This window comes from Cryptomeria japonica, chromosome 5 (genome assembly GCF_030272615.1).
Source record: "Cryptomeria japonica chromosome 5, Sugi_1.0, whole genome shotgun sequence".
Taxonomy (NCBI): Eukaryota; Viridiplantae; Streptophyta; class Pinopsida; order Cupressales; family Cupressaceae; genus Cryptomeria; species Cryptomeria japonica.
Window position 1 is genome coordinate 484,236,606 of NC_081409.1, and position 25,801 is coordinate 484,262,406.

At 36.4% G+C, this 25,801-nt stretch overlaps 1 protein-coding gene across 5 annotated transcripts in view; it reads left to right on the forward strand.

The window, feature by feature from the left end:
• LOC131030760 (pentatricopeptide repeat-containing protein MRL1, chloroplastic) overlaps positions 1–24,599 on the forward strand; it is a 268,461-nt gene extending 243,862 nt beyond the window's left edge. For all 5 annotated transcript variants that reach the window (XM_059221492.1, XM_057961675.2, XM_057961676.2 and 2 more), the window contains 3 exons: positions 1,458–1,506; positions 1,708–1,801; positions 24,156–24,599. In XM_059221492.1, coding sequence (XP_059077475.1) covers positions 1,458–1,506; positions 1,708–1,801; positions 24,156–24,447 — 435 coding nt within the window. In that variant the 3' untranslated portion in view covers positions 24,448–24,599. The remainder of the gene's footprint in view (positions 1–1,457; positions 1,507–1,707; positions 1,802–24,155) is intronic.
• The last annotated feature ends 1,202 nt before the right edge of the window (positions 24,600–25,801 follow it).

Below are 25,801 nucleotides of genomic sequence, written 5' to 3' on the forward strand. Positions count from 1 at the left end.
AATATTCCATAAATCATGTCATGCTTGAGTTTCTTTAGATACTTAAAATCAAACGAAACATGACAAGAGAAGGATACTTGTCTCCAATAATATGTTTAGATCAATTTCTAGAAGCTTGCAAACATGAGAAATTCATAATGGGTAACATAATTAGCCTTCTACACAGTAATTGGACGTAGATCTAAATTAGAACATGAACATTGAACTTCAGTTTGCTAGGTAATCATGCCAATCTTATAGTTTGTATGACTAATGAGATATCTAAGGTCTGCTCACCGCAGTTTATGAAGAAGATAAGATTCAGAAGATGGGTGCAGAGAGGCTGAAGGATGATTTGATCATCAAGGGGCCCAAAATAAATGTAAAATCAGTTACGATCAAATTTGTTTATAGCCATTGGCTTGGGGAAAATTTGCTGTGTATAAATAGGAGTTAACTATACAAAATCAGCTAGAGCTGAATCCACTGTAGAAATTTGGTTCATGTGGACCAAATTGACTCAGACAAAACTCACCCTATACAAGACAAAATTAAATACACAAGCATCTCAAACCGAATGCAAAACATTTCCCTTTCTATCTCTTTGGTTATTTTGGTATATGAGTTCTTTACAGTTTGCCCCATACAGTTTCTCATACATTTGTATTACTATAACCCTTGGGTCATTTGGGAGTTGTAGCATATGTGTACAACCAAGTAGAGTAGCAAATCAAGTTGTTTGAGAAAGTTTTCAGACCATGGAAACCTTGTCTTGTAGTAGTGCTTCAACAGTTTCACAATGTTTTTCGAGGATTTATTAAAGAAAATGGGTTGTAGATATTACACAATGATGGTGGAGATGAAGAAACACTACCTCGCTATTCAACAATTCGACCACATTGTGTCTCTCTATGGTAAATTTTGTGTTGATTTCTCATATGATGTGCTGTTTTGTGGCTTTTACTGATGAATTTCATAATGTGCAACTACCTTATCAATTTTTAGCACTTTAAAGCAACATAATTCTAAGGATAATTTCTGTTCTTTGTAAAAGATTTCAAAGAAAAAGCAGTAGCACTTATATCAAAATTTAGCTTGTTTGAAATTTGTATTGTTGAATCAAATATCTATCCTGATTCCTAATTATGGATCATCTGTTATCTCTTTGTTATCTTCAATAAGGTAAGTTCTCTTCTAGGATCTTGGTTTGGGAACTTTCTATCTTGAATACAATTTAATTAGAGTTGTGTTTTCATTTATGAAAATTAAACATGGATTAGTGATTTATTCTATTTTATTTTGTATTTAATTTTGGAATGTTGTGTCGATATTCATATTACAAAAGTTGGAATGTATTAGTTTTCTTTGATAGGACACCATATCTTTGCCAATGATTTTCCTCTTTTCTTCTCTTTAAAATGAGCCTATTTTGTTACTAATACTAAATGCCTTCTTTTTCAATTTTAAAATCTCTTCAGGTTTACCTACTTACTATTCTAAAGGGACTCAAACATAGGCTTGCTGCTGGTGAGTCAAGTAACAGTTAAATTGCTTTATGCGCTGATTAAACATGTTCATGTATGGAATAAAGATTTTAGATATGTTATTTGTCATAAATCAAACTTTTCAATGCAAGCAATAGAAAATGGAAATAATGTTATCATCTTATGTTTAGAAAGGGACATTAAGTTGACCATGACTATTAAGTTTTGGTTCCTTTCCTTGTAGGTGCACAACTGTTTAATATAACACTTCTTTTGCCAATAGAGAAGGTGGTTGTTAACTCAAAAAAGGTTCAAATGTCAGTCAATATTAGTGGAAGGTATTAATTCTAATCCATCATTTTATATTTTGCAAAAATAATGACTCTTGGTGATAAATTCTTATCGTTCATAGAGAATTAATTTCTAGCTAGAATTTTAGATTTTCATATAGATGTGAAAGTAAAAAATTGCTTGCTTGATTTTGTAACCATACAACCCATTCTCCATCAATATTACTTAGACTGATGAAATTCCAACTCACAATATGCCTCTGTATGTGTGTGTGTGTGTGTGATTAAAATATTGATCAAGGAATCAAATATTCAACATAGAAATAAAAAAAATTTTGTTCTTGAAGATAAGAATCAACTTTCTGAACACTTAAAGTGGAAAACAATCCATAACCTTTTCGATGAAAAACATGTGAATTTTTTTTAACTATTATGGAGATTTTGTTATGAAACAAAGAAACCAAAGAGTATTTTTTAAGCTTGCAGACTATTATGATGTTTTTGTTGATTCTTTGGTGCATCATCATGGTAAGTGCAGTGTTTGAAAACATTGCTTTGCAAGCTGCAAGTTCCATGAAAAATCCCAAGTTTTGCCTTGAAGTTCCAGATTAGCAGATCCTTGTTACAATCACTAAAGCAAAACCCAAAGTTTTTTCATACTTGATTTGTATTATGTAACACATTTATAACATATAGCAAGTACAATTTCAAGTACAATGAATACATTACAATTCATTTCAATCTTATTATATTACGAATCAACATAATCTTATTTATCTCTTGATACTCAACCTACAACATGATTATGACATTCGATGAATTAGAATAAGATCATTGATCTATTAGAGTACAAATACAATATCAATGGCAACATGGCAAATACATCCAAAGTGTACATTTGAAACTAGCATATCCAAAAGTCTTCCACTTGTCAGGTAGGTTCATGCTATGTAGCGGAGTTATTATGAAATCACCATCAATGGAAATGTAATATTCCCACTAATTTTTTTTTTTAAAGCAATAGCACAATCATACAAATCACCCGTTAGGATTAGAATAATGAAATCCAAGCAATTGGAAGGAACCCTACACTTTCTGATCACTGAGAGCCTAGAGTGGGAGGGTGAGAGCATACAGTAGCAGGGGATCGTTAGAGATAATCTACTGAATTGTTGAATACAATAACGGGCGGCAAGCCAGCCCCTTCTGCTTATCCAGTGAGAAAGAAAGGAACTTGGCAATAAACCAACCAAGAGAACAATACTTCAAACACAAATCACTCTACCGCAATATTTCAGCGGGAGGACTGAATACACCGAACAAACTCAACTCGACCGCTTATGCAGCGGGATGATCAGTACAACCAATATCACTCAACCACTTATGCAGTGGGAGGAATGAGTTACAAAATATCAGATATAGGCAGCAAGCCAGCCTCTTCCACTTTTCAGCGAGATATGAAGAATACAATCCAGAAACGGTTAGTAGTACTACTACTTAACCTTACAATAGAGAGGAAAGATAGACAAGTATAATGCTAAACACTTGAGATAACTATCGTCAAAATAACTCTAACACCTACTTCCTGGAATCTGATATAAAAGTCAACAGGCTGGAAATGCATAACCAACACAACATAAACTCACTAAATTGCTCATATCTCACTCAAATCTCCTTCAATTCACCCCAAATCACTCCCAAACTAACACTAGGCAAGCAACGACTAAGAACACACCAAAAAGAGCTACTAAACACCCCGAAAACACCTTGCATGCATCCCAATGCACTTCCTAGGAACCACACCTAAGCTAGAAATTTTGATTTGCAAAATAAAATCTAAAACTCCAAATAAGGGGCTGCAAACTTACAACATATATCGCCAATAGCATAGAAAAGGTTTGAGCCAGTACCTAGAATGACTAGTCGCTCAGGCAAGGAGGTATGATCGAAAGCTTGCTTCAGCCACAACAAACCAGCAACTCCACAAAACACACCACACTCCAAAATACTGAAAATATGCACTAAAAATATCACAAGAATACACCACTCTCATAGGTACTATGTCTCAAGTACGAAACTAGTAATACTAGGGAGCCACACTCAGAAGCTTCAAGTTCGTACACCAATCCGGCAGCATAATGATGCAATTTTTCAAGATTCCCAAAATGAGAGCCCAAGGCTCATATTTATAACTTCATACTCCACCAAATTCAAATGCAAATGGCGCCCAAACTCAACTCAAACTCCTTTCATTTCATTTCATGTCTGCACCCAACATGGCGCCCACTTCCCTTCTTCCTAGGCAAAGTTTGAACTTTACCTTTGGTGACAATTTTGCAACATAAAATAATATAACATGAGATGTTTTATCATCCCCAATCGCCACCAAAAATAACACCATTGACTTAGGAAAATAGCACATTGATATCAGATAATTATTTTTCCCTAAGTCATTCTCAATACATTTAATCAGTAAATACAAATATTTAAATATTAAACCTTAGGACAAGGAAATAATATTTAATTAAATCACTTATGACTCCCATATTGATCATCAACAAAACCAGGATGAAGTTGAGCAAAGAAGACCACAGAACTGTTGCAAGATCAGGACCCTGTCCACTGCCAAAAATAGAAATGCTCCATACTGCCACTTACTAAAAATATTAAGTCATGAATTACTCCTCCGAAAAACATGATTTTTTCACCCAGAGACAGAGCTTGGAAAGCTCAGTAAGACAGCATCATCCAAACAATTAAATCTTAACTTACTAAAAATAGTAAGTTCTCGCTTCACCAACGTTTGAAACCCTAATTCTCCATTCCACACAGCCTACAAGTTTTTGGAATAGGCCAATGGACCACTGAAAGCTCATCATTGAGAAGGGGACATTACAGGAAACCTGACCATAGATCCACCTCAACCATCAACTCAGCATGGATTGGTCAGATATATAATCCATTGTCCATGCAACATTATCCAAGGTTTAGATACCATGCTGGTCTGGTGCATTTTCTTATGGTATTCTTTTGCATATAGATAGGGTTTCCTTATGACAGGTGTAATGGCTGCCTTGTTTTGCCTTGTTTTTTTATGTCATTTAGAAATGTGTTTTGCTGTTTTTTTGAGTTTTTGCAATGCTTTGAAAAATAAATGACTTGCAACTAATTACTGGAAAAAAAAAAGGACTTTTCATAAACTGAAATGAACTTGCAAATTACAATCCAACACTTGAAAACTCCAGATTTTTATTCTAACTTCAAAATTGAGTTTTTCCTCAAAATAGCAACAACCTAGTGCATTAAATATACCCTATTATCTAAAGCAAACATACCCAGAGAGAGATTTTGACATTGACAAATTGTTGTTCCAATGACCAGCCATGAAGAATTTTTCAAAATCCACACGCCACTCCACAGATGAGTCCCATCATGCAATAGGAGTGTTGATGAGTGTGTAGGTTTGAGATGCCACAAATGGAAGTATTTTGCCACCCAATCCCAGCCAAATTTGTCCACAAAACCCAACGCTGCTTTTCTGCTCATACGGCCTAGCAAGGTAATTCCAGTCCAACAATCAAATGTCTTAGCTCCTCTCCCTTAGCTTGAATCGTCCCTTCCAGACTTGTATAAATCTGCTACTTGTATTCAAACTGAAAATGACACTAATCATTGCTCGAAGATCTTACTTATTAGCAGGCAACTAACTAAATCTCCAGACTGTCTTCCAACAACATAGAGATTGTTGCTTATGAGGGATTTCGTCCTCACAAACCCTTGAGAAAATATCTCAGCAATTTCATTAACAAATTCATCAACCAAGCATGTTGAAAGAGCTCTCAAAACTTCTATTTATTCACTCTCAAAGGAAGTCGATCTAACTCATAGGCAATGTGGGATAATAGAAGTCACTTTTATTTTAATATTATAATCTCCTCAATAAGGCACCCATGTACCTTTTAAAAGAAAGGGGACATTTAATTCTTTTAAGACTTAACTTTATGGCCCCACTAAAGTTATTAAATAACGATAAAGTTAAATACTTTAATTTAACTTTATAACTTAAACTTTATCGTTAAATAATAAACATTTCTGATTAGAAGTAAATTGTCTAGTCGGTATTCAACTATCATCATCGACATTGTTTTGGATTAAGGCAAAAACAGGTTTAGAAGGGGCCTTGAAACCCTTAACAAAGAAGATTTTAAAAGGTTTAGAATCAAAACATCAAAACATAAATCCAAGATGAAACAGGCTGCAAAAGATGGAACAATACATATGGCAGCCAAAGAACCAACAAAAACCTAGACGGGTAACAATCCAAACATCCACAAACAAGGACCCTCAAGATTTTCCTTTAGTACTACCCTTGTGGGAACGAAGAGTCATGTCAAAAGAGGGCGTAGACATCTTAGATTTATTTCCCTTAACAGGAATCTAGCCGTCTTTCACCTTAGCAGCCTCATCAAACCAATCCGATGAACCCAACGTTGATCCATCAAGATTCTGATAAAGAGCACCAGCAAAACCCTCCTTCTCGAAAGCGCAGTAACTCCCAACAAGCAAAGCATCAACCTGAACAATTCCAGAATTAGCAACCACAACACAATCACCGAGCAAAGATACAAATCCACCCGAGGAATCAGTAGGAGGGGCATGAGACTGCAGACCAGCTTAAACAGCCTCTCCACCAAAAGCCATAACAGCCGGAGAAGAGGCTGCAATATCCTGACCCACCATATGAGAAACCTTATGAGTTTCAGTTTTCTTCTCAACCAAGTAATGCTCATTAGAAGCACCCTTCCACCATGAGGCCAACAAAGTCTTCTTTTCAAGCCCACAACGTTCAGTTGCATGACCCATTTTGAAACATATTCGACACTTAAAGGGAATCCCTTCATAGTCCAAGGTTTGAACCTAGCTGCCCATAGAAGAGTTGATAACAATCTCAGCAGGCAGACCTTTTGAAACATCTAGCTCGACCAAAATACGAGCAAAGGTTGAGTGTAGAACAGTGTTCCATGGGCGTTGGGGACGGGGGGACGAGTTTCCGGGACAGGGGGACCAAGGGCCTAAGTTTGGGGACGGCGAGGGGATGGCGGCGGGACGATGGCGGGGGGGGTGGCAGGGTGGTGGTGCTGATATAGTTATACATATACATATAGTACTTGAAAAACTAGTTTTAAAAAGATGTGTGACAGTATAACAGTATAAGAATTAGATTTCAAATGAAACTATAGGAAATTTGAAATACTAAATCTAAATACCAAGATTTCTTCAATGCTAATTGCTAATTAGTAATTAGTAATTGCTAAATAAAATTTGACAAATGAAATTGTCAAATTGGAGATTTCTATTATATCGAAAAAGGAAAACAAAAATATGAATATCTGATGCCATTGCAAAGTCTATATTAACAAAAATGATTACATGATTCATCATTACAATGAGTAGCCAAATACAAATACGTGTAGCAATAGCATTACACAGGAGACTATAGTCAAAGACAAAATGACAAAACTCAAAATGAAGCTAATGGAGGCCTCTAATCATCTGCGAACTCCTCACTGAACTGTTGGACTTCTGAAGATCAAGATCCCTCAAGCTCACACCAACTAGCCCTGCATCTGAAGTGGTGGGATCATTCGCATTAATCTGTGAAGGCTCCTTTGGCTCTACATTCCATTGTGCCATTGGACTCTCCTTGTACACAAGTGTCTTGTGGTCCATGAGACGCAAAGCACTGTGTACAGCCACAAGCTTCTCTTGTCTCGTAGAGGTAAGCCTGTTCCTCTTAAGAGGGTTGATGAAGCTATACGTAGACCAGTTCCTCTCAACAGCTGAAGAACTAGAAACTTGGGATAGCAGACGGATGGCTAGAGTGGTGGTCAAAGATTTCGGGCCATGACAATTCCACCACAAAAGTGGGTCCTCCTGTGCCATAGTGTCTATATCCATCTTTGTCGCATCTGAATAACCTCTAATAGTGGCAAATCTTCTCCACTCAGTGCGAATTATGTCGGCATCTTTGGAATCAAACATCTTCTCTACGCACCTAAAGAAACCCGCCTTCACCTCATCATCCTGAATCGGTGTCACTCTACCCACTCTAGCCTTGTACCACTTAGGATTCAAGGCAAAGGCAGCCATATGCAAAGGAGTGTTCAACTTGTCCCATCTACGTTGAATGATAGGTTGGATTTGCTCATTGTAGGATGCTAGAGAGGGGTCCTTCACTCGCACAGCAGCCCTCATCTAGTCAAGCATAGAGTCAATGCACTCATACACCTCTCCAAGGTTAGGTGCATCCCCATCCCCATATTTGATCACCTGGAATACTGGAGAAATGATGGAGACAATGTATTTCGCATCAGTCCAAAACACATCACTCTTCACTATCTCCTTCACCCTTCTCCCCTGCTTTGTCTTAGCCTTAGCCCACCTATTCCACTCATTAGTCATAACCATGAGTTGCAATGCCTCTTGCAACTCAATCATTTTCTCCAAGAGAATGAAATAGGATGCATATCTAGTCTCAACTGGTTTCAAGAACTCCTTCGCGAAGGTCCTGAAGAGTACATGTGAAGTGTGGTGGTTGCAGATAAACATCTGCACATCTCTCGCATCGGTGACCACTCCTCAAATCCAGTCAATCTTCCCCATGTCCTTGAGTGCATTGTTAGAAAAAATAGACAAATAACACCATGATTAGAAAAAACAGACACATTATGTTCTATCTCCAGCTCGGTCTCCTTATTCACCTTGACTAAAATAGCACAAGAGATAGGGATAAACCCTTGTCACCAAGACGTCGCTTAGCCACCTACTTAAGACCAGACGAAGGGCCCCTCGAGGCCGCTGCCGCAACCCCAGAGCCAAAAACCTAGCCGTCACATTCGCAGCCGAACAAGAAAACGATGTATCCAAGGATGGGCAAGCAAAGCCCTCACCACCCCCCACAGATGCCACAGACAGGAAGGAACGCACAGAGTGGTCGGGATCCGTAGCCACGGCAGGAGAAGTTCGCAGGGTGGGAGAAGTAGTTCGCTTGGTGGTAGAAGCCATTCGAAAACAATATATCATCACCGACATTGTTGCCATTCAAGAATGCACCGAAAAAACTAAGTCACTGCCCTAGCCAGGTAACTTACTAAATATAGTAAATCCCCCAACCTGCATCAAATCAACTTGGATTGGCCTGAAACTGGAAATGCCTAGGCCAAATATCCTCTAGATCCCTGCAACGACCCAGTACATTAAATATGCAATTTTTATGACTTCAATATTGAGTTTTTCCTCAAAATAGCAACAACCCAGTACATTAAATATGCACTATTATCCAAAGCAAACATACCCAAAGAGAGATTTTGACTTTGACAAATTGTTGTTGTAGCGACCAGCCATGAAGAATTCTTCAAAATCCACACACCACTCCAAAGATGAGACCCATCATGTAATAGGAGTGTTGATGAGTGTGCAGGTCTGAGATGCTAGAAATGGAAGTATTTTGCCACCCAATCCCAGCCAAATTCGTCCACAAAACCCAATGCTGCTCTTCCACTGGTACGGCCTAGCAAGGTAATTTCAATCCAGCAATCAAATCTCTCAGCTCCTCCCCCTTGGCCTAAATCATCCCTTCCAGACTTCTATATAAATCTACTACTTGTATTGAAACTAAAAAATGACACTAATCCTTGCTCAAAGATCTTACTTGTTCGCAAGCAACTGACTAAATCTCCAAACTATGTCTTCCAACATCATAGAGATTGTTGCTCGAGGGATTTTATCCTCACAAACCCTTGAGAAAATATCTCGGCAATTTCATTCACAAATTCATCAACCAAGCATGTTGAAAGAGCTCTCAAAACTTTTGTTTATTCACTCTCGAAGGAAGTCGATCCAACTCACGAGCAATGTGGGATAATAGAAGTCACTTTTATTTTAATATTATAATCTCCTCAATAAGGCACCCATGTACCTTTTAAAAGAAAGGGGACATTTAATTCTTTTAACACTTAAATTTATGGTCCCACTAAAGTTATTAAATAACTATAAAGTTAAATACTTCTTTTTAACTTTATAACTTAAACTTTATCATTAAATAATAAACATTTCCAATTAGAACTAAATTGTCCAGTCGGTATTCAACTATCACCACCGACACTGTTGTCATTCAAGAATGCACTAAAAAAATTGAGTCCCTAGCCAACTGACTTACTAAAAATAGTAAGTCCCCCAAAACTGCATCAAATCAACTCGGATTGGCCTGAAACTGCAAATGCCTAGGCCATATATCCTCTAGATCCTTACAACGTCCAAGTTAGCCAACGAGACCATGGAAAAATAGGCTAACGACGAATCACAAATTAACTGGCTAGAAAGGGGACATTGCAGTCTGCCCTTCCCAAAATTGCTTGTCCTCAAGTAATTTCATCTTTGGATGCTACAAAATCTGTTCATTTTCTCACGTGGCATCCTCAATTGGCAGACTTTTCCATTTAACCAAAAAGTCCTTGATCATCCTCCTCTAAAGTGTCCTCTCCCTGGTGTCAATAATTGCCTCCGGAACCAATATCAGTTTCCCCTCCTCAACCAAGGGTTGCAACTCTACTAATGGAACTACATTATGGCCTAGAGCCTTTTTGAGTCAGCAGACATGAAATACATCATGCACCTTACTATTGGCTAGCAACTCTAACTCATAGGCCACCTCCCCAATGCGCCGAGTGACTCTGAATGGACCATAGAATCGTGGCTTAAGCTTCTCAACACCACCCTTCTTCAAAGAAGACTATCTATAAGGTTGAAGTCTCAAATAAACCATATCGCCAACCTCAAAGCTGCACTCCATCTTGTGTTGATCAGCATATAACTTCTATTGGTTTTGCGCTTGTTGGATGCTCTCCTTCAATGCCCTCAAGATGTCCTACCTTTCCTGCAATAAATCCTTTGCCTTTGGCACCCTTTTGTCCCCGAAAAGCAAATCCACGAAGTTTAGGGCTTCATGCCCATATAGTGCCATAAATGGAGTCTTCCTAATGGTCATGTAGTAGGTGGTATTGTTATAATACTCACCCAAATGCATCCATCTGACCCAAGCCTTTCGCTGCCCTGACACATAATTCGGCAAGAAACCTTCAACCTATTTGTTCACTATTTTCGTCTACCCATCAGTTTGTGGATTGTAGCTAGTACTAGGAGTGAGCTTGGTACCACTCAGCTTGAAAAGTTCTTGCCAGAATAGACTCATGAACTTGTTGTCCCTGTCACTCATAATGTTCCTAGGCAGCCCATGGACCCTGAACACCTCCCTGAAGAATAGGTCAACCATGTGGGCTATTGTATAGGTGGTTGCAATAGCAAAGAAGTGTGCAAATTTCGTTAACCTATCAACCACCACATAGGTGCAGTCCTTACCCTGTACCCTGAGCAACCCTATAATGAAATCCATTTATATGCTCTCCCATTTTTTATCTGGAATCGGTAAGAGCTGAAGTAAACTAGCTGGAAAGGTGTCTCATTCTTGTTATGCTAGCTGAAGTAAATTGGACACTCTCTAACATATTTCAAGAATTCAATCTTAAGCCCCTTCAATGTGAACCTCTCTCGAATCTGATTGTAAGTCTTGAAGAACTCCGGGTGACCAGCCAATGGTGTGTCATGGAATGCCCTCAAGATCAACTCCTTAAAGTGTGAGGAAGGCACTAAATAAATTTTGTCCTTATAGAAAATCAAATCATCAATCACTGAATACCTCTCATCATGGGAAGTGCCCTGAATCAAACTTGATGCCCATGGATCTTTTGCATACTGTCTACAACAAATTTTCTCCTTCCAATCAATTGATATCTCAATCAAAGAGCATACGTACGGTCTTCGTGAGAGTGCATCAACCACCACATTTTTCTTACGTTTGACATATTCAATGTCAAAGTCATAGGCCTATAACTTGGTGACCCATTTTTGTTGGCTATCATTAAGATCCCTCTAATTCATAAAAAATTTGATGATGTTATGGTCTCTCTTGATCACAAATTCTCTCCCTACCAGATAGGATCTAAATTTGGCCAAACATTTCTCTATCATAAATGGAGTAGCTCTTCTCTACCCCTCTCAATTTCCTACTCTCGAATGCAATAGGGTGCTTATCCTGTATTAAAACTGCACCAATCTCCTCCCCTGATGCATCACATTGTAACTCAATGGTTTGGTGAAGTCGGGTAGTGCTAGAACTGGACAGGAAGACATCACCTGTTTGAAGTGTTCAAAACACTTTTGGTCTATTTTGGACCATTCAAAAGCCCCTTTCTTCGTTAGATTTGTGAGTGGAGTTATTGTCTGTGAAAACCCCTTCACAAACCTCTTGTAGAAAAATGAGATTAGTAGGAGTCGGCCAATCAATGATAGCTCTAATCTTTTTGGGATCCACTCTTACTCCATTTGCATGTAATGTCCCCACTTTGTAGTGGTGGGTGAAAGGTTGTTGGTCAAATCCAGACATATTACTGTTTGCTCATATTGTCCCCTCCACAATGGCAAGATACACTACTCTGATACCACTGTAATGGCTGCCCTGTTTTGCCTTGTTTTTATTTGTGCTTTAGAAATGTATTTTGTTGTTTTTTTGAGTTTTTGCAATGCTTTGAAAAATAGAAATGACTTGCAACTAATTACTGAAAATAGAGACTTTACATAAATTGAAAATGAATTTGCAAATTACAATGCAACACGCTGAAAATTTCCAGATTTTCTGACTTTAGTATTAAGTTTTTCCTTAAAATAGCAACAACCTAGTACATTAAATATGCCCAATTATCTAAAGAAAACATTCCCAGAGAGAGAATTTGACTTTGATAAATTGTTGTTCTAGCAACCAGCCATGAAGAATTCTTCAAAATCCAAACGCCACTCCAAAGATGAGTCCCATCATGCAATACAAGTGTTGATGAGTGTGCAAGTCTAAGATGCCACAAATGGAAGTATTTTGCCACCCAATCCCAGCCAAATTCGTCCGCAAAACCCAACGTTGCTCTTCCGCTGGTACGGCCCAGCAAGGTAATTCCAGTCCAGCAATCAAATGTCTCAACTCCTCTCCCTTGGCTTGAATCGTTCCTTCCAAACTTGTATAAATCTGCTACTTGTAGTCAAACTGAAAATGACACTAATCCTTGCTCAAACGTCTTACTTGTTCGCAGGCAACTGACTAAATCTCTAGACTGTCTTCCAACAGCATAGAGATTGTAGCTTGTGAGGGATTTCATCCTCAAACCCTTGAGAAAATATCTGAGCAATTTCATTCACAAATTCATCAACCAAGCATGTTGAAAGAGCTCTCAAAACTTTTGTTTATTCACTCTCCAAGGAAGTTGACCCAACTCACAAGCAATGTGGGATAATAGAAATCACTTATTTTAATATTATAATCTCCTTAATAAGGCACCTATGTACCTTTTAAAAGAAAGGGGACATTTAATTCTTTTAACACTTAACTTTATGGTCCCACTAAAGTTATTAAATAACGATAAAGTTAAATACTTTTAATTTACTTTATAATTTAAACTTTATCGTTAAATAATAAACACGCCACTCCAAAGATGAGTGCCATCATGCAATAGGAGTGTTGATTAGAAGTAAATTGCCCTGCCAATATTCAACTATCATCACTGACATTGTTGCCATTCAAGAATGCACCGAAAAAACTGAGTCACTGCCCTAGCCAATTGACTTACTAAAAATATTAAGTCCCCCAAAACTGCATCAAATCAGCTCGGATTGGCCTAAAAGTGGAAATGACTAGGCCAAATATCGTCTAGATCCCTTCAACATCCAAGTTAGTCCATGGGACCATGGAAAAATAGGCTAACGACGAATTAGAAATTAACTGGCTAGAAAGGGGACATTACAACAGGCTCACCTTTGTCAAACTACTCTATGTGGCTTGGAGCTTTTATAATGGCCAAAGTCTGGCCTTCTATAGCTAATGTTGCATTAAGTGATGAAGATGGCTCCAAAGTGTGTGTGGAATTTGTGTCAAAGGTATGTTTCTACCAAGAACTTAAACTAAAATGATGAACAGATATGGGGAAAGTGGATCTCCTTACCTAAGCCCCACTCAAAAAGCCAAATGACTATCAAGTGAGCCATTTATTGTCACAAATCATATTGGATGGGTAAAGCGACATCATAAGAGATTTAACATTTTTCCTTAAAAGCCAAATTTTTTTAACACTTTTAGCAAAAACCCCAAAAGATTTATCATTGGCTTTTGAAATATCTAGCTTTAGAGCCATGTTGTATTTCTTGCTCTTGTCCATTGAGTGGAACACTTAATGAAAGAAGATAAGAACATCTAGAAATTGTCTTGTTGGGTTGAATTCACATTGATTTACATGAATTATTTTATTCAAGAAAGGATGAATTCTTTAAACAAGTAGCTAGGATAAAAATTTCGTAGATCATTTTGCAAATACTAATTGCTTTAAAACCCTTCATTTATTAGTGCTTGTCTATTTTTGTATAAGGACTCAAAAAGGATTATTGTCTCCCTTCAAAATACTCCCAATAGCAAAGAGTTCTTGAATAACTTTAAACAAATCCTTGCTAACAATATCCCAATTTTTTTGGAAAAAAGATAAGGGAAATCAAATTAGATCAAATCTATTGCTATGTCCCTATAATAATTTTGAATGGCCCCTTTGGCCCTATCCATGGCATTGTAAAATTATCCCATTAGGTTTTGATGTCCATCCACCATATGCAAAACCCTCGCTAAAGACTTTGACATCTACAAAGCCTAAACAAATTAAATTTACAAACTTCTATTGAAGTATATACTTTCAAAAATTGCAAGTAAAGGATTCAAATTAAAAATAAAATTAAAATCTGAAGTTATCTTGACAATCTTTGCAACTCTCTTCGCAAAGGCATCATCAAAAACTATCTTTGTTGCCTTCTCTCCATAAAGTTTCCTTGAATATGTTAATTCTAGTCATTCTTGACTCGCAATTGACTCACAAATATATGTTTCAATGATGTCAACAAACTAATCATGCTTTCCAATGTTAGGAAGTTAGTTGCAAACTTTGTGATACCTGATCGCACAAGCTATTTCCCCTTGGTGTGATCTATTATGAACTAGAGAACTTAAGGGTGATTATAAATATATTTTGTGGTGTTCCTTGCATCTTCTACAATTGGTCTCAACTAATTAATTTTGTTTTTGTCCTCCAAAAGAAATTCAAGGCTTGGGATAGACAAGGGATCCCAAAGAGTCACAGATTCCTCTCTCAAAGAAATTTCTTAGCTGCTATGCATGCCATATACCCACTTTTAAGACAACTTGCACCACCATTAGAGTTTTTGCATTATTTGTTTTGTTCAGGGAATCAATTGACTTCAAGAAATCCATATCAACATTTGAAGCCACTAGAATATTGATGAGGCTATGGTTCCTTCTATCTATCCACCCATCTGAAAAAAATTGCATCCGAACTTTTGCCACTACTTCGTTTGATCTTCTAGAATTATCTTACATCCATTACAACATCTTCAGACAATTGTCCACTTATTTCTTTTGGAGAGGGGTCCATTTACTCTGTCCTAGAATCTGATAATGTCCTCACAAAATTCTCCCAATACAAATCCTTTGCCATGTTAAAGTCATACAACCAAAAATTTGCATAGGCCTTATCTATTTCCTAGCGCATTTCCTCAGCACTTTTCCTTGTTCCACCTTATAACTTGTAACAAGCATTGTGATCCAAGTACATTTCTAAGCACGCCAAAAAGCCTATGATTGGCTTTTTTATTGAACTAGATGACATGGATGTGCCTCATATGTGTGAACCACAATAGAACCCATAACATTTGTGAAAACCACCTCTATTTTCACTACCAATTCAAGGGTGATAGTTGCTTCTACCCTTTCTTTCTCTCATTTTTTTTAATCCAACAATGCAAGCCCTTCTTGCATCTCTTGTTTACAACGAATTTAAAAGGAGGTTGAGGAGACTCATTGTATTCATTCTAGACAATTGTATCTTCTTGAAACCTCGATTGTGGTATTGAGTAGTATTCTACCACAAGCTAGGACAAAAATTCTAAGATGAAGAATGAAAATTGGTTTCAATGAAGAGATCTCACCTTGAATAGTGCATAGTGAATTCACACGAAGTTCATCAGTGAGCAGAACGACAAATGATTTAAATTTGTAATTAAAAATTATTTCATAATTTTGATTTGAGATTTTGAAAAGAGAATAACTAGCAAAGGCATGATGGGGCAAGAAGTTAGAAGTTTGTACGATGTGCTTATCTAGTCATATTGGAACCAAGCCGCATTCCAAAATACTAGGTTGCATTAAAATTAGCAGACATTTTTGTTGAAGTTTGTGAGGAATAACCCGAAGGTTCACTGAAGTAACTATGGTTCCTAATTTCAACTCACAACTGGGAATAAAGGCATCTACAGAAACACGGACACCTATAGCCAACTCTACTTGCCACCCCCCCTAGCTTTCCTAGCCATGACCTAGCACTATAAAAGAGAAAAAGGTTCAGATCCATAGCAAGGATAAGTCCTGAGAGATACAAACATTTATGACCTAAGCAAGATGGTCAATGAAAGGCACACTACAAACCCAGAGTACCCAGTGTTGAAACTTGGGCTCTGATACCAAGTGTAGTGCCCCGCCAGGAACCCTAAAGGAAAACAACACAACTAGGCAACTAAAGAGTGAAATAAAAAAAAATTTGTTAAAGAGTAAGTGTACTAACTATAATCATTGCCCATTTAACAACACAGCGGAAGTCTATCATAAGTTTTCCAAAGGGTAACCAACGAAGATTAATTTCATAGATTATATTAACACCACAGTTAATCCATTCAATAAGATAAATTGAAAACTTAAGTTTAAAACTACACATACATCCCAAAACAAAAATATACAAGTATTCCAATGTATCCAATCTTCATAAATCATTTAAACATAAGATCAAAACAATAACATTCATTTCCCTGACATAATAATATTACAATATCCATAAATACATGGCTTCCAATAATACCACTGGTTACAAAGATACAATATCAAGGTTACATAAAAGTCTGATACAATGACCACAAGGTCTCAACTGGCCAATGATCTCGAACAAGAGCTGGTACATAAACCACGATCCATAAACACCAGCGAAGCCTTTCCTTGCTTGAAGATACAATCCAGAACATCCGATGGGAAGTGGCATTACCACCCGACCATGTGATCCCGAAATGGAACCACCCCACCATGCTAGGAGATAGTAGAAACCCTCAAGCAAGCAAAGTAAGACAAGTACAAAAGGACTACAAGACTCTGCAACCATCCATGTAACACAACTCACAAAACACTAGTGACTCTAAGAAGAGAGTGTCATCGCATAGCTTGATGGTTACCATGGTACAACCTCCATAGGTCCCGGGCCCCATACTCGGGTTTCTCCTGGTAACCTCTCCCGAGCCTCCGGTTCCAACTAAGTCTCATGCGGACCCTACCAATCCTTTCATGAAGACAAGGTGGGAAGTTTGCCATTCCAGGCCTTCTCATAACATCATGAGCCCTGTACAAGCACTCATCTATGCACGAGGCACATTTATTTTAATTAATATTTAAATCTACCCACCCCCTAATCATTTATTAGGTTATCACTTTTTAACTAACTTTCGACGGGTTATCCTGTCATCCACTTTGGGCACGGCCCTCGCTCGAAAGCCACTCTCTCTCTTAGGACACTAACAGGAAATGTTTCTCTCTACGAGAACTCTGGCGAAACAGGCAACCATAAACAATCCTGACAAACACAGGTGATGGATACACAAATACCAACCCAAGAATGACCATTTGGACAAAGACACACAATGGCTCATATCAAATAGGTTATACAACAACACCTGGTCTAGGAGAAATAATATCATAGGACACAATGACAATTTAATCAAAATTGTAATAAAACTTGACTGAGAACACATTATACGCAAGATCCTATTACAGACAATCTTTCCTTAAAAACAGTCAAAGCATAAATGACATGCAATTTACAAATTTCCAAATAACAAGAATTTACAACTTAAAAAAAAAAAACATTCACTTTGTCATTTGTCCAAAAAGATTTAAAATACAAATAATTCTCCTAATGTATTTTCAACATATTTATTTAAATTAACATTCCAAACTGTAATTAAATAATATTTAAAATAACGTTTAAAATATTATAATAACTACCAAAAGAAACATATCTATTATTATATATATATATAAACTCATATATGAATATACATATATTTATTTATATACATACATATAATAATAATTTTTAATTTATTTAATCCCCTGGGTCCGAAACCCGAAACAGTGAACAGGGTTTAGAATTTAATTTAAAAAGACTAACAAAAAAAAAACACTTTTACAATTACCGAAAAGCCCTGTCACGATAGCCTATGCTACCGCCGGTAGCTAGTACTACCATCTGGTAGCACTGCTACCGTCCGGTAGCACTACTACTGTAGGTAGCGGCTACCGCCGGTAGCACTGCTACTGCCGGTAGCACTGCTACTGTCGGTAGTACTGTGTACTACCGCAGTAGCGGTAGCGGATGCTACCGTGCAGTTTGTTTTATTTTTTTTTAAACAGATTTTTTTTAACAGTAATAATAAAACAATATTTTTATTTTTTTTTCAATAATTCTCTTTTCACAGAATTTAAGTAAAATAATAAAAAGAACAATATATATATTTTTTTAAAATTTAATTAACCCAAATAAATTTAATGTGTAATTAAATTTCTTTTCTTAAGGTAATTAAAACCATTTCTCAGGTAAATACCCTTTCTCCTAAATCGTGCAATTTCCATGTACCATAAAAACTTGACAAATTTTCTATAATAATTTTCCTAATTTTCACAAAATTACATTCTTCCCACAAACAAGAAATACATATCAGGTATGAATTTTCAAACAAACTCGAATTCACCAGAAGAGGGTTTTGAATTTGACAATTATTTTACACACACATCAAATAGAGACAAATAGAAATATTTTTAATAAAACACACAACTAAGAAATCATCTAACCTGGTATAGCTTTTCTGGAAGAAATCTGTAGAAGAGCCCTAATCCCTTCAATAACTTCCAATAAATTTCTTCACCTAAATTTTTGACCTGTTCCTGTGTGTCCCTGTGTGTAACTAAAATAAAGACCTAACCCCTATTTAAACTAAAATTCTAGGTTCAATAGCTTTTTCACAAAAAACCTAAATTTAGAATAATAGTAATTTTTTTTATTTTATTTTCTAAATTTATCACATGCAATAATTAAAAAAAAAAACATTATTCTTTCTTTTCTTTTCTCATGCACATTAATTAATTTTCTAAATAAAGATTTAAAACAATACTTTAATTCCAACTAATTAATTTTCTAAATAAAGAAAAACAATACTTTAATTCCAACTAATTAATTTTCTAAATAAAGAATTAAAACAATACTTTAATTTCAATTAATTCTTTTTCTAAATAAAGAATTAAAACAATATTTTAATTCTAATTAATCCTTTTATTCATTTATTTAATTATAACTTTAGAATACAATTAATCTAATTTATTTTTAAAATAAAAATATATTTTTAATACCATGCAGCTTAATTTAATAATTCCTTTAATTAACTAAATTTATAATTTCAATGCATAAACAATACAATAATGAGATAATTTCATAAACTTAATTAATTAATTAATTAAATCCACTAAAACACTCAAATTAAACAAATCTCAAGCAATTACCCATAAAAGATAAAATTACAAAATACGAAGACCGAACTAACTGACAAAACGACTAACTGACGACACTCATACGAGTGTAACTAAGTAAAAATAGAGTCAACTACTATCTCCTCCACTTCCATCGGCACGTTCAGACCTGTGAAGCCAGGTGGAGACGATACCTCGTACCTACCCGGTACTTGTACCTGCAATATCCTGCATCACCAAACCACATATGCATACATATATATAATATAGAAAACATGGCAAACACACCGATGAAGGAGAATCGCGATGTTCCCTGTCTCACCGAAATGAGTGAAGGAAAATCGTCCCCTTGCATCCAATACACTCGCAAACACACAACATATAATTCCACATTGCATAATTAAAGTAAAATGTCAGTACATAGCAATAATACATAAAATGCCATAAATCACAAGTATTGAAATACTGCAAATAAATTATACATCTCATCTCCAAATAAAACATAATGTCATAAAAATCTGAATAATATGTCATGGTAATGTATCCACTGAAAAACAACCAATAATAAAATATGAGTCTAATGAGTTCAAACTAGTAGGGGTACTACATTCTCCCCCCCCAAAACTAGGCTTACTCCTGGAAGCCTAAAATAATTAAGAATACAGTTCTCTCATCTTTGCTGCATCCTCCCAAGTCGTCGAGGTCTCATCATTTGGGTCCCATAGGACCCTTACCTGGTCGATGGTACGACCCCTGAGGATCAAATCCCGACGCTGAAGAATGCGCACGAGCTCCATGGAAAGTTGTCCGTCCTCGACCTGCAAACAGTTCCAATCAAGAACATGTGTCACATCTGGATGATAAGGTCGAAGAACTGAAACATGAAAGACATCGTGGATGCGGGATAGACTCGGTGGCAAAGCAAGACGGTAGACAACAGGTCCTATCCTCTCAAGGATCTCAAAAGGTCCAACAAACCGAGGTGCCAACTTAGATCCCTTTCCATAACGGATCGGACTCTTCCGCGAACGCACTCTCAAGAACACACGATCGCCAACAGAAAACTGACGATCTACCCTATGAGCATCTGCATACTTCTTCTATCTATCCTGTGCTGCTACTAAATGCTCACGAATCCTATCTACCTGCTGCTCCATCTCCCGAAAAATATCCGGTCCTATAAGCACCCTGTCCTCTAACCGATCCCAACTCAAAAGAGTGCGGCAAGGACGACCATACAATGCCTGAAACGGGGACATACCTATGGAGCTATGATATCCATTGTTATAAGCAAACTCCACTAGATATATATAGTCCTCCCAACGTGACTGTTGATCCATCACATACATGCGAAGCATGTCCTCTAATACCTGATTCACTCTCTCTGTCTGACCATCTATCTCTGGATGATAAGCTGAACTAAAATTCAACTGAGTCCCCAAAGCATGTTGAAGTGAGGTCCACAATGCTGAGGTAAAGACAGGATCTCTATCAGATATGATCTGCCTCGGAATCCCATGCAATCTCACTATTTCTTCTAAGAAGACTCGTGCCACCACTGCTGCTGTGTAGGAAGCTCGAATAGGAACAAAATGAGCAATCTTAGTCAATCTGTCAACTATGACCATGATGGCATCATGACGACATGAAGAGATAGGCAAACCAACAATGAAATCCATGGAAATGATATCCCATTTCCAATCCGGTACTAGATTAGGCTGCAAAAGCCTTGCTAGGTGTTGATGCTCTGCCTTCACTCGCTGACACTCTAAACATTTCGACACAAAATCAGCAATGTCATGTTTCATACCTGCCCAATGATAAATTTGTCTAAGGTCTGCATGCATCTTCTTGACACCAGGATGTGCCGAATAAGGTGCACGATGGGCCTCGGTCATGATCAAAACACGAAGACCCTCCAAAGGAGGTACATAAATCTGTTTATGGTGTCGAAGAAGTCCATCTGCCTCAAGGTTATACCTAGAAAATCTACCCTCTAAAGGCCTTCCGGACTCTATCACAGTTCTAACATCCTGATACCAAGTATCCTGAGGAAGAACTCCAAGAATTCTCTCTCAAGTCTACTCCAAGGGATAATGCTGAAACTTCATGCCGCCTACGACTCAAAGCATCTACTACTACGTTCTCTTTCCCCTGAATATAACGAACCTCAAAATCATATTCGCAGAAGAATTCCATCCATCTTCGCTGTCGAGCATTCAAGTTTGGCTGTGTGAATATATACTGCAAACTGCGGTGATCACTATGCAGCTCAAACCAATGCCCTAATAGGAAATGCCGCCATCGAACCAAAGCATGAACTACAGCTCCCAACTCTAAATCATGAACTGGATAGTTCAACTCGTGGTTCTTGAGTTTGTGAGACTCATAAGCAACCACACGTCCATCCTGCATAAGTACTGCACCAATACCTTCCAAAGAAGCATCTGTGCATACCATAAAATCTCCAGATGGATCAGGAACTGCCAAAATCGGAGCACTGACAAGGAGTTCCTTCAAGGTTTTAAAAGCTGCTTCACACGGTTCTGACCAAACAAACTTTTTCTCTTTTCTCTGAAGAGAAGTAATAGGGTGTCCTATCCGGGAAAAGCCTTCAACAAAGCGACGGTAATATCCGGCCAAACTCATAAAACTCCTAACTTCAGAAATGTTGGTCGGCGCTGGCCAATCAACAATGGCTTGGATCTTTGAAGGATCCACATATATACCTTCTCCCGAAACCACATGACCAAGATAGTTCACCTCAGTCTGGAAGAAGTCACACTTTGCTAAATTGGCATAGAGTTGATTTTCCCTTAAGCACTGCAGTACCTGATGTAATTGACCCTCATGCTCCTCCACAGATCTAGAATAAATCAGAATGTCATCCAAGAATACAATGACGAAATGATCAAGATAGGTGCGAAAAACTCCATTCATTAAGCTCATGAAAACTGAAGGCGTGTTCGTCAACCCGAATGGCACCACTGTGAACTCATAGTGACCATAACGAGTACGAAATGTTGTCTTATGAATGTCTGCATCCTGAATGCGTAAGTGATGGTATCCAGATTTCAAGTCAATCTTAGAGAACACCTTGGCTCCCTTAACCTGATCAAAAAGGTCATCTATACGAGGCAATGGATATCTATTCCGGATGGTTACCTTATTCAGCTGTTGGTAATCAATGCATAACCGAAGAGAAACCATCTTTCTTTTTAACAAAGATAACAGGCGCACCCCAAAGGGAAACACTAGGGTTGCAAAAATATATTAAAAATAAGCAAAAGGTGCGCCTAGCCTAGACTCTTCCATTAAGCTATCATGCAAGCTGTTCGGGCTAGTCTGGAATAAATTAAAGCATGCTGTCATAATGGACTGTGTATGACCAGCAAGAAGGAAATAAGGGGTTTCAGAATTTCTTGGTATTTATCAGTTTCCTCTCTAGTATTGTTTGTTTGTATTAAGGATGAATAAAGGTTGAATGAATGTAATAAGGGTTTGATCGGGTTACTATCGAATTATAATTAATTTCTAGCAATTCCCTATAATTGCTTTTTGAGCTTGTAATAGTCAAAATTATACTTGCTGTTCAAAAATTTGCAAAGAACAAACTTAAAACGCAACAGGTTCAACTAAACTTCAGTTGTCAGAGTTGAGAGCCTTTTGAGGTTCTTATATAGAGGGGCCATAGGGGAACATTTTTCTCCTTCACAGGCCAAAAGTGGCAGTTCAAGGGCAATACTCCCCCTTTGGAGGTCAGAAGTGGCGGTTCAAGGGCTATGCATCTAAAAAAAATTCTTTATGATTGAAAAGATGAAGCAAAAATGAAAAAAAATGCATTTATAGGGCAAAATTTATTACTTCTTTTAACTATTTTTTCCACTTTTTTTTTTACCTAACACCCTTTTATTCCTACCCAAATGAGCCAAAATATGAAGAAAAAAAACTCTTTTTGTCAGTTTAACACGCCTAGACAAACTGGAGAGTCAATGCTCAAAACTCGAGAGTCCAAATTTAGAACTTAGAGAGTTCGAGGGCAAGACTCAGACGAGTACTTCCTAGAACTCATGCAGACTCAACTTGTGAGTCTGTGGTTAGTTGACTTGTCCAGCTAGAGGGCTCGCAAGTTTGGCGAGTTCTAGAGAGTACTGAGAGGCCTCAAACTATAAGTTGCACTACAATATAAATGAATAGAGATTTCTCACACACGCACATTACTTGCATGTGCATTTACACACGCAATAGATGTGTACATACAAACACTAATACACATATTTACATACACATGACAGCTATTTATTTCACAGCATCCATAGAAATTTTAAATCTAAAATAACATAATAATAATTCTATAACTCAAATAAAGCTATTGTGGAAAAAAATAATTCTATAACTCAAATAAAGATATTGTGGAAAAAAATATTTGATATCATTATTGATAAAAATAAAACAAAGACAAAATATTACAGGTCAATATGAATATATATAATCTCACACTTCTTTCATGTAAAGTTTTACAAATCATTTTCATTAATGTGTACAACCTTTCTTTTTGTGTAGAATGAAATTACTTTCATATTTTGGTTTTTTTATCCTATACTAACATTTTTAGGTTAATATTAACAGGACTGGGCAAGCAGTAGCAAGTTTGTTGAGAAGATTGAACCTATTGTATCAAGGAAACGAGGCATATGGAAAAATTCGAATTTCTGGGAAGGCTATAAAACATTGGTTTCGCCCCAAAGATAATTATTTTCACTTGTCAACAAGGACTATAAACACACATCTAGCAAAAGGTATTGGTCACCAGCAACGAGCCATCCGACTGCAACAACTTTCCATTGATGATGAAAGACGAACATCTTTGGGGGAAGAAAAAACCTCACTAGAGAGATATCAAGCTTGGGATAATAGGTAAATTATTGATTATACCATCTCCTGTTTAAGAAATGAAGGAATGGTATCCAATGAAATTAATGAGAAGATTTATGAATAAGAATGAACTTGTCTTTTGAATGTGAATGATCCTCTATGATTATTATGATTATTATGGCCAAGGCATTTTCTATATGAAGTGAACCACTTTTATAAATCAATGGTTCAAAATTGAGAAGGATGCAAAACTATAGAACTAATCTTAACCATATGCTTAATTTTATATTATTTTAAAAATTTAAAAATATATATTTTAATATTACTAATTAGAAAAAGAATATTTGTAAAAGGAAAAATTATTAAAAAAGAAAGAATTAGCTTTATTCTAATTCTTCTTCTTCTTTTTTAAGGAAAATTATTTAATTAGGCTTAAAATTTATTTTAATTATTTATGATTTTTAATAAAATTATAAAAAAATAATTAAAAATTATTAAAATAAATTTAATGTCTCATTAAAGTTTTAATTATGGTTAAATAATTATATTTTGAATTACAATCTTTCTTCATTACTTTTTTCTTTTGATAAGAATATATTTTAATGTTACTTTCTTTAATTAAATATTCTATCTTTTTTTTTAATGTATTCTTATTCTTTTACTTCTTTTAAGGATTAATTTTTATTAAGTTAAAATTTTATTTTACTTATTTATGTCTATTTATATAATTACAAATAATAATTAAAAGATATTATAATTAATTTAATTTATATTTTTTTGTCTTATTATAATTTAATTTATTGTAGAATATTTATATTTAAATTTTATTTTAATATATATATTAAAATAAATTTCAACCTAAAACTTAAATTAAACATTTAAACTAAGAAAGAGAGAGAGCAACTAACTTTTGCTTACTCATTTTATGCCAATAATTTAAGGATAATATGTTCTTGGGGAGTTATATTGAGGGTAGCACGTCATTTGATTATTATCGCCATCTTCACCTATCTCCTCTACCTTATCTCCTTACCTCTCGTTATATCTCTCTCTCCTTTCCCGTTCTATACTTCCCACTATATCTATCTATCTATCTCTTTTTATCTATCCCTCTTGTTCCCTCTTTTTATCTCTCTACTTCTATATTCTCTCTCTCCCTCTCTCCCCCTCTATCTATTTATATATCTTTCTCCCTTTTTATATTTATCTCCATATCTCTTTCACTCACATAAATTCCCCATTTGTCCCTTCTCTATCTTTATATCTCTCTCATTCACATAGACACACATTTCCTATTTATCTCTATCTCTAGATCTTATACACGCATCTCTCTCTCTCTCTCTCTCTCTCTCTCTCTCTCTCTCTCTCTCTCTCTCTCTCTCTCTCTCTCTATTTTACAA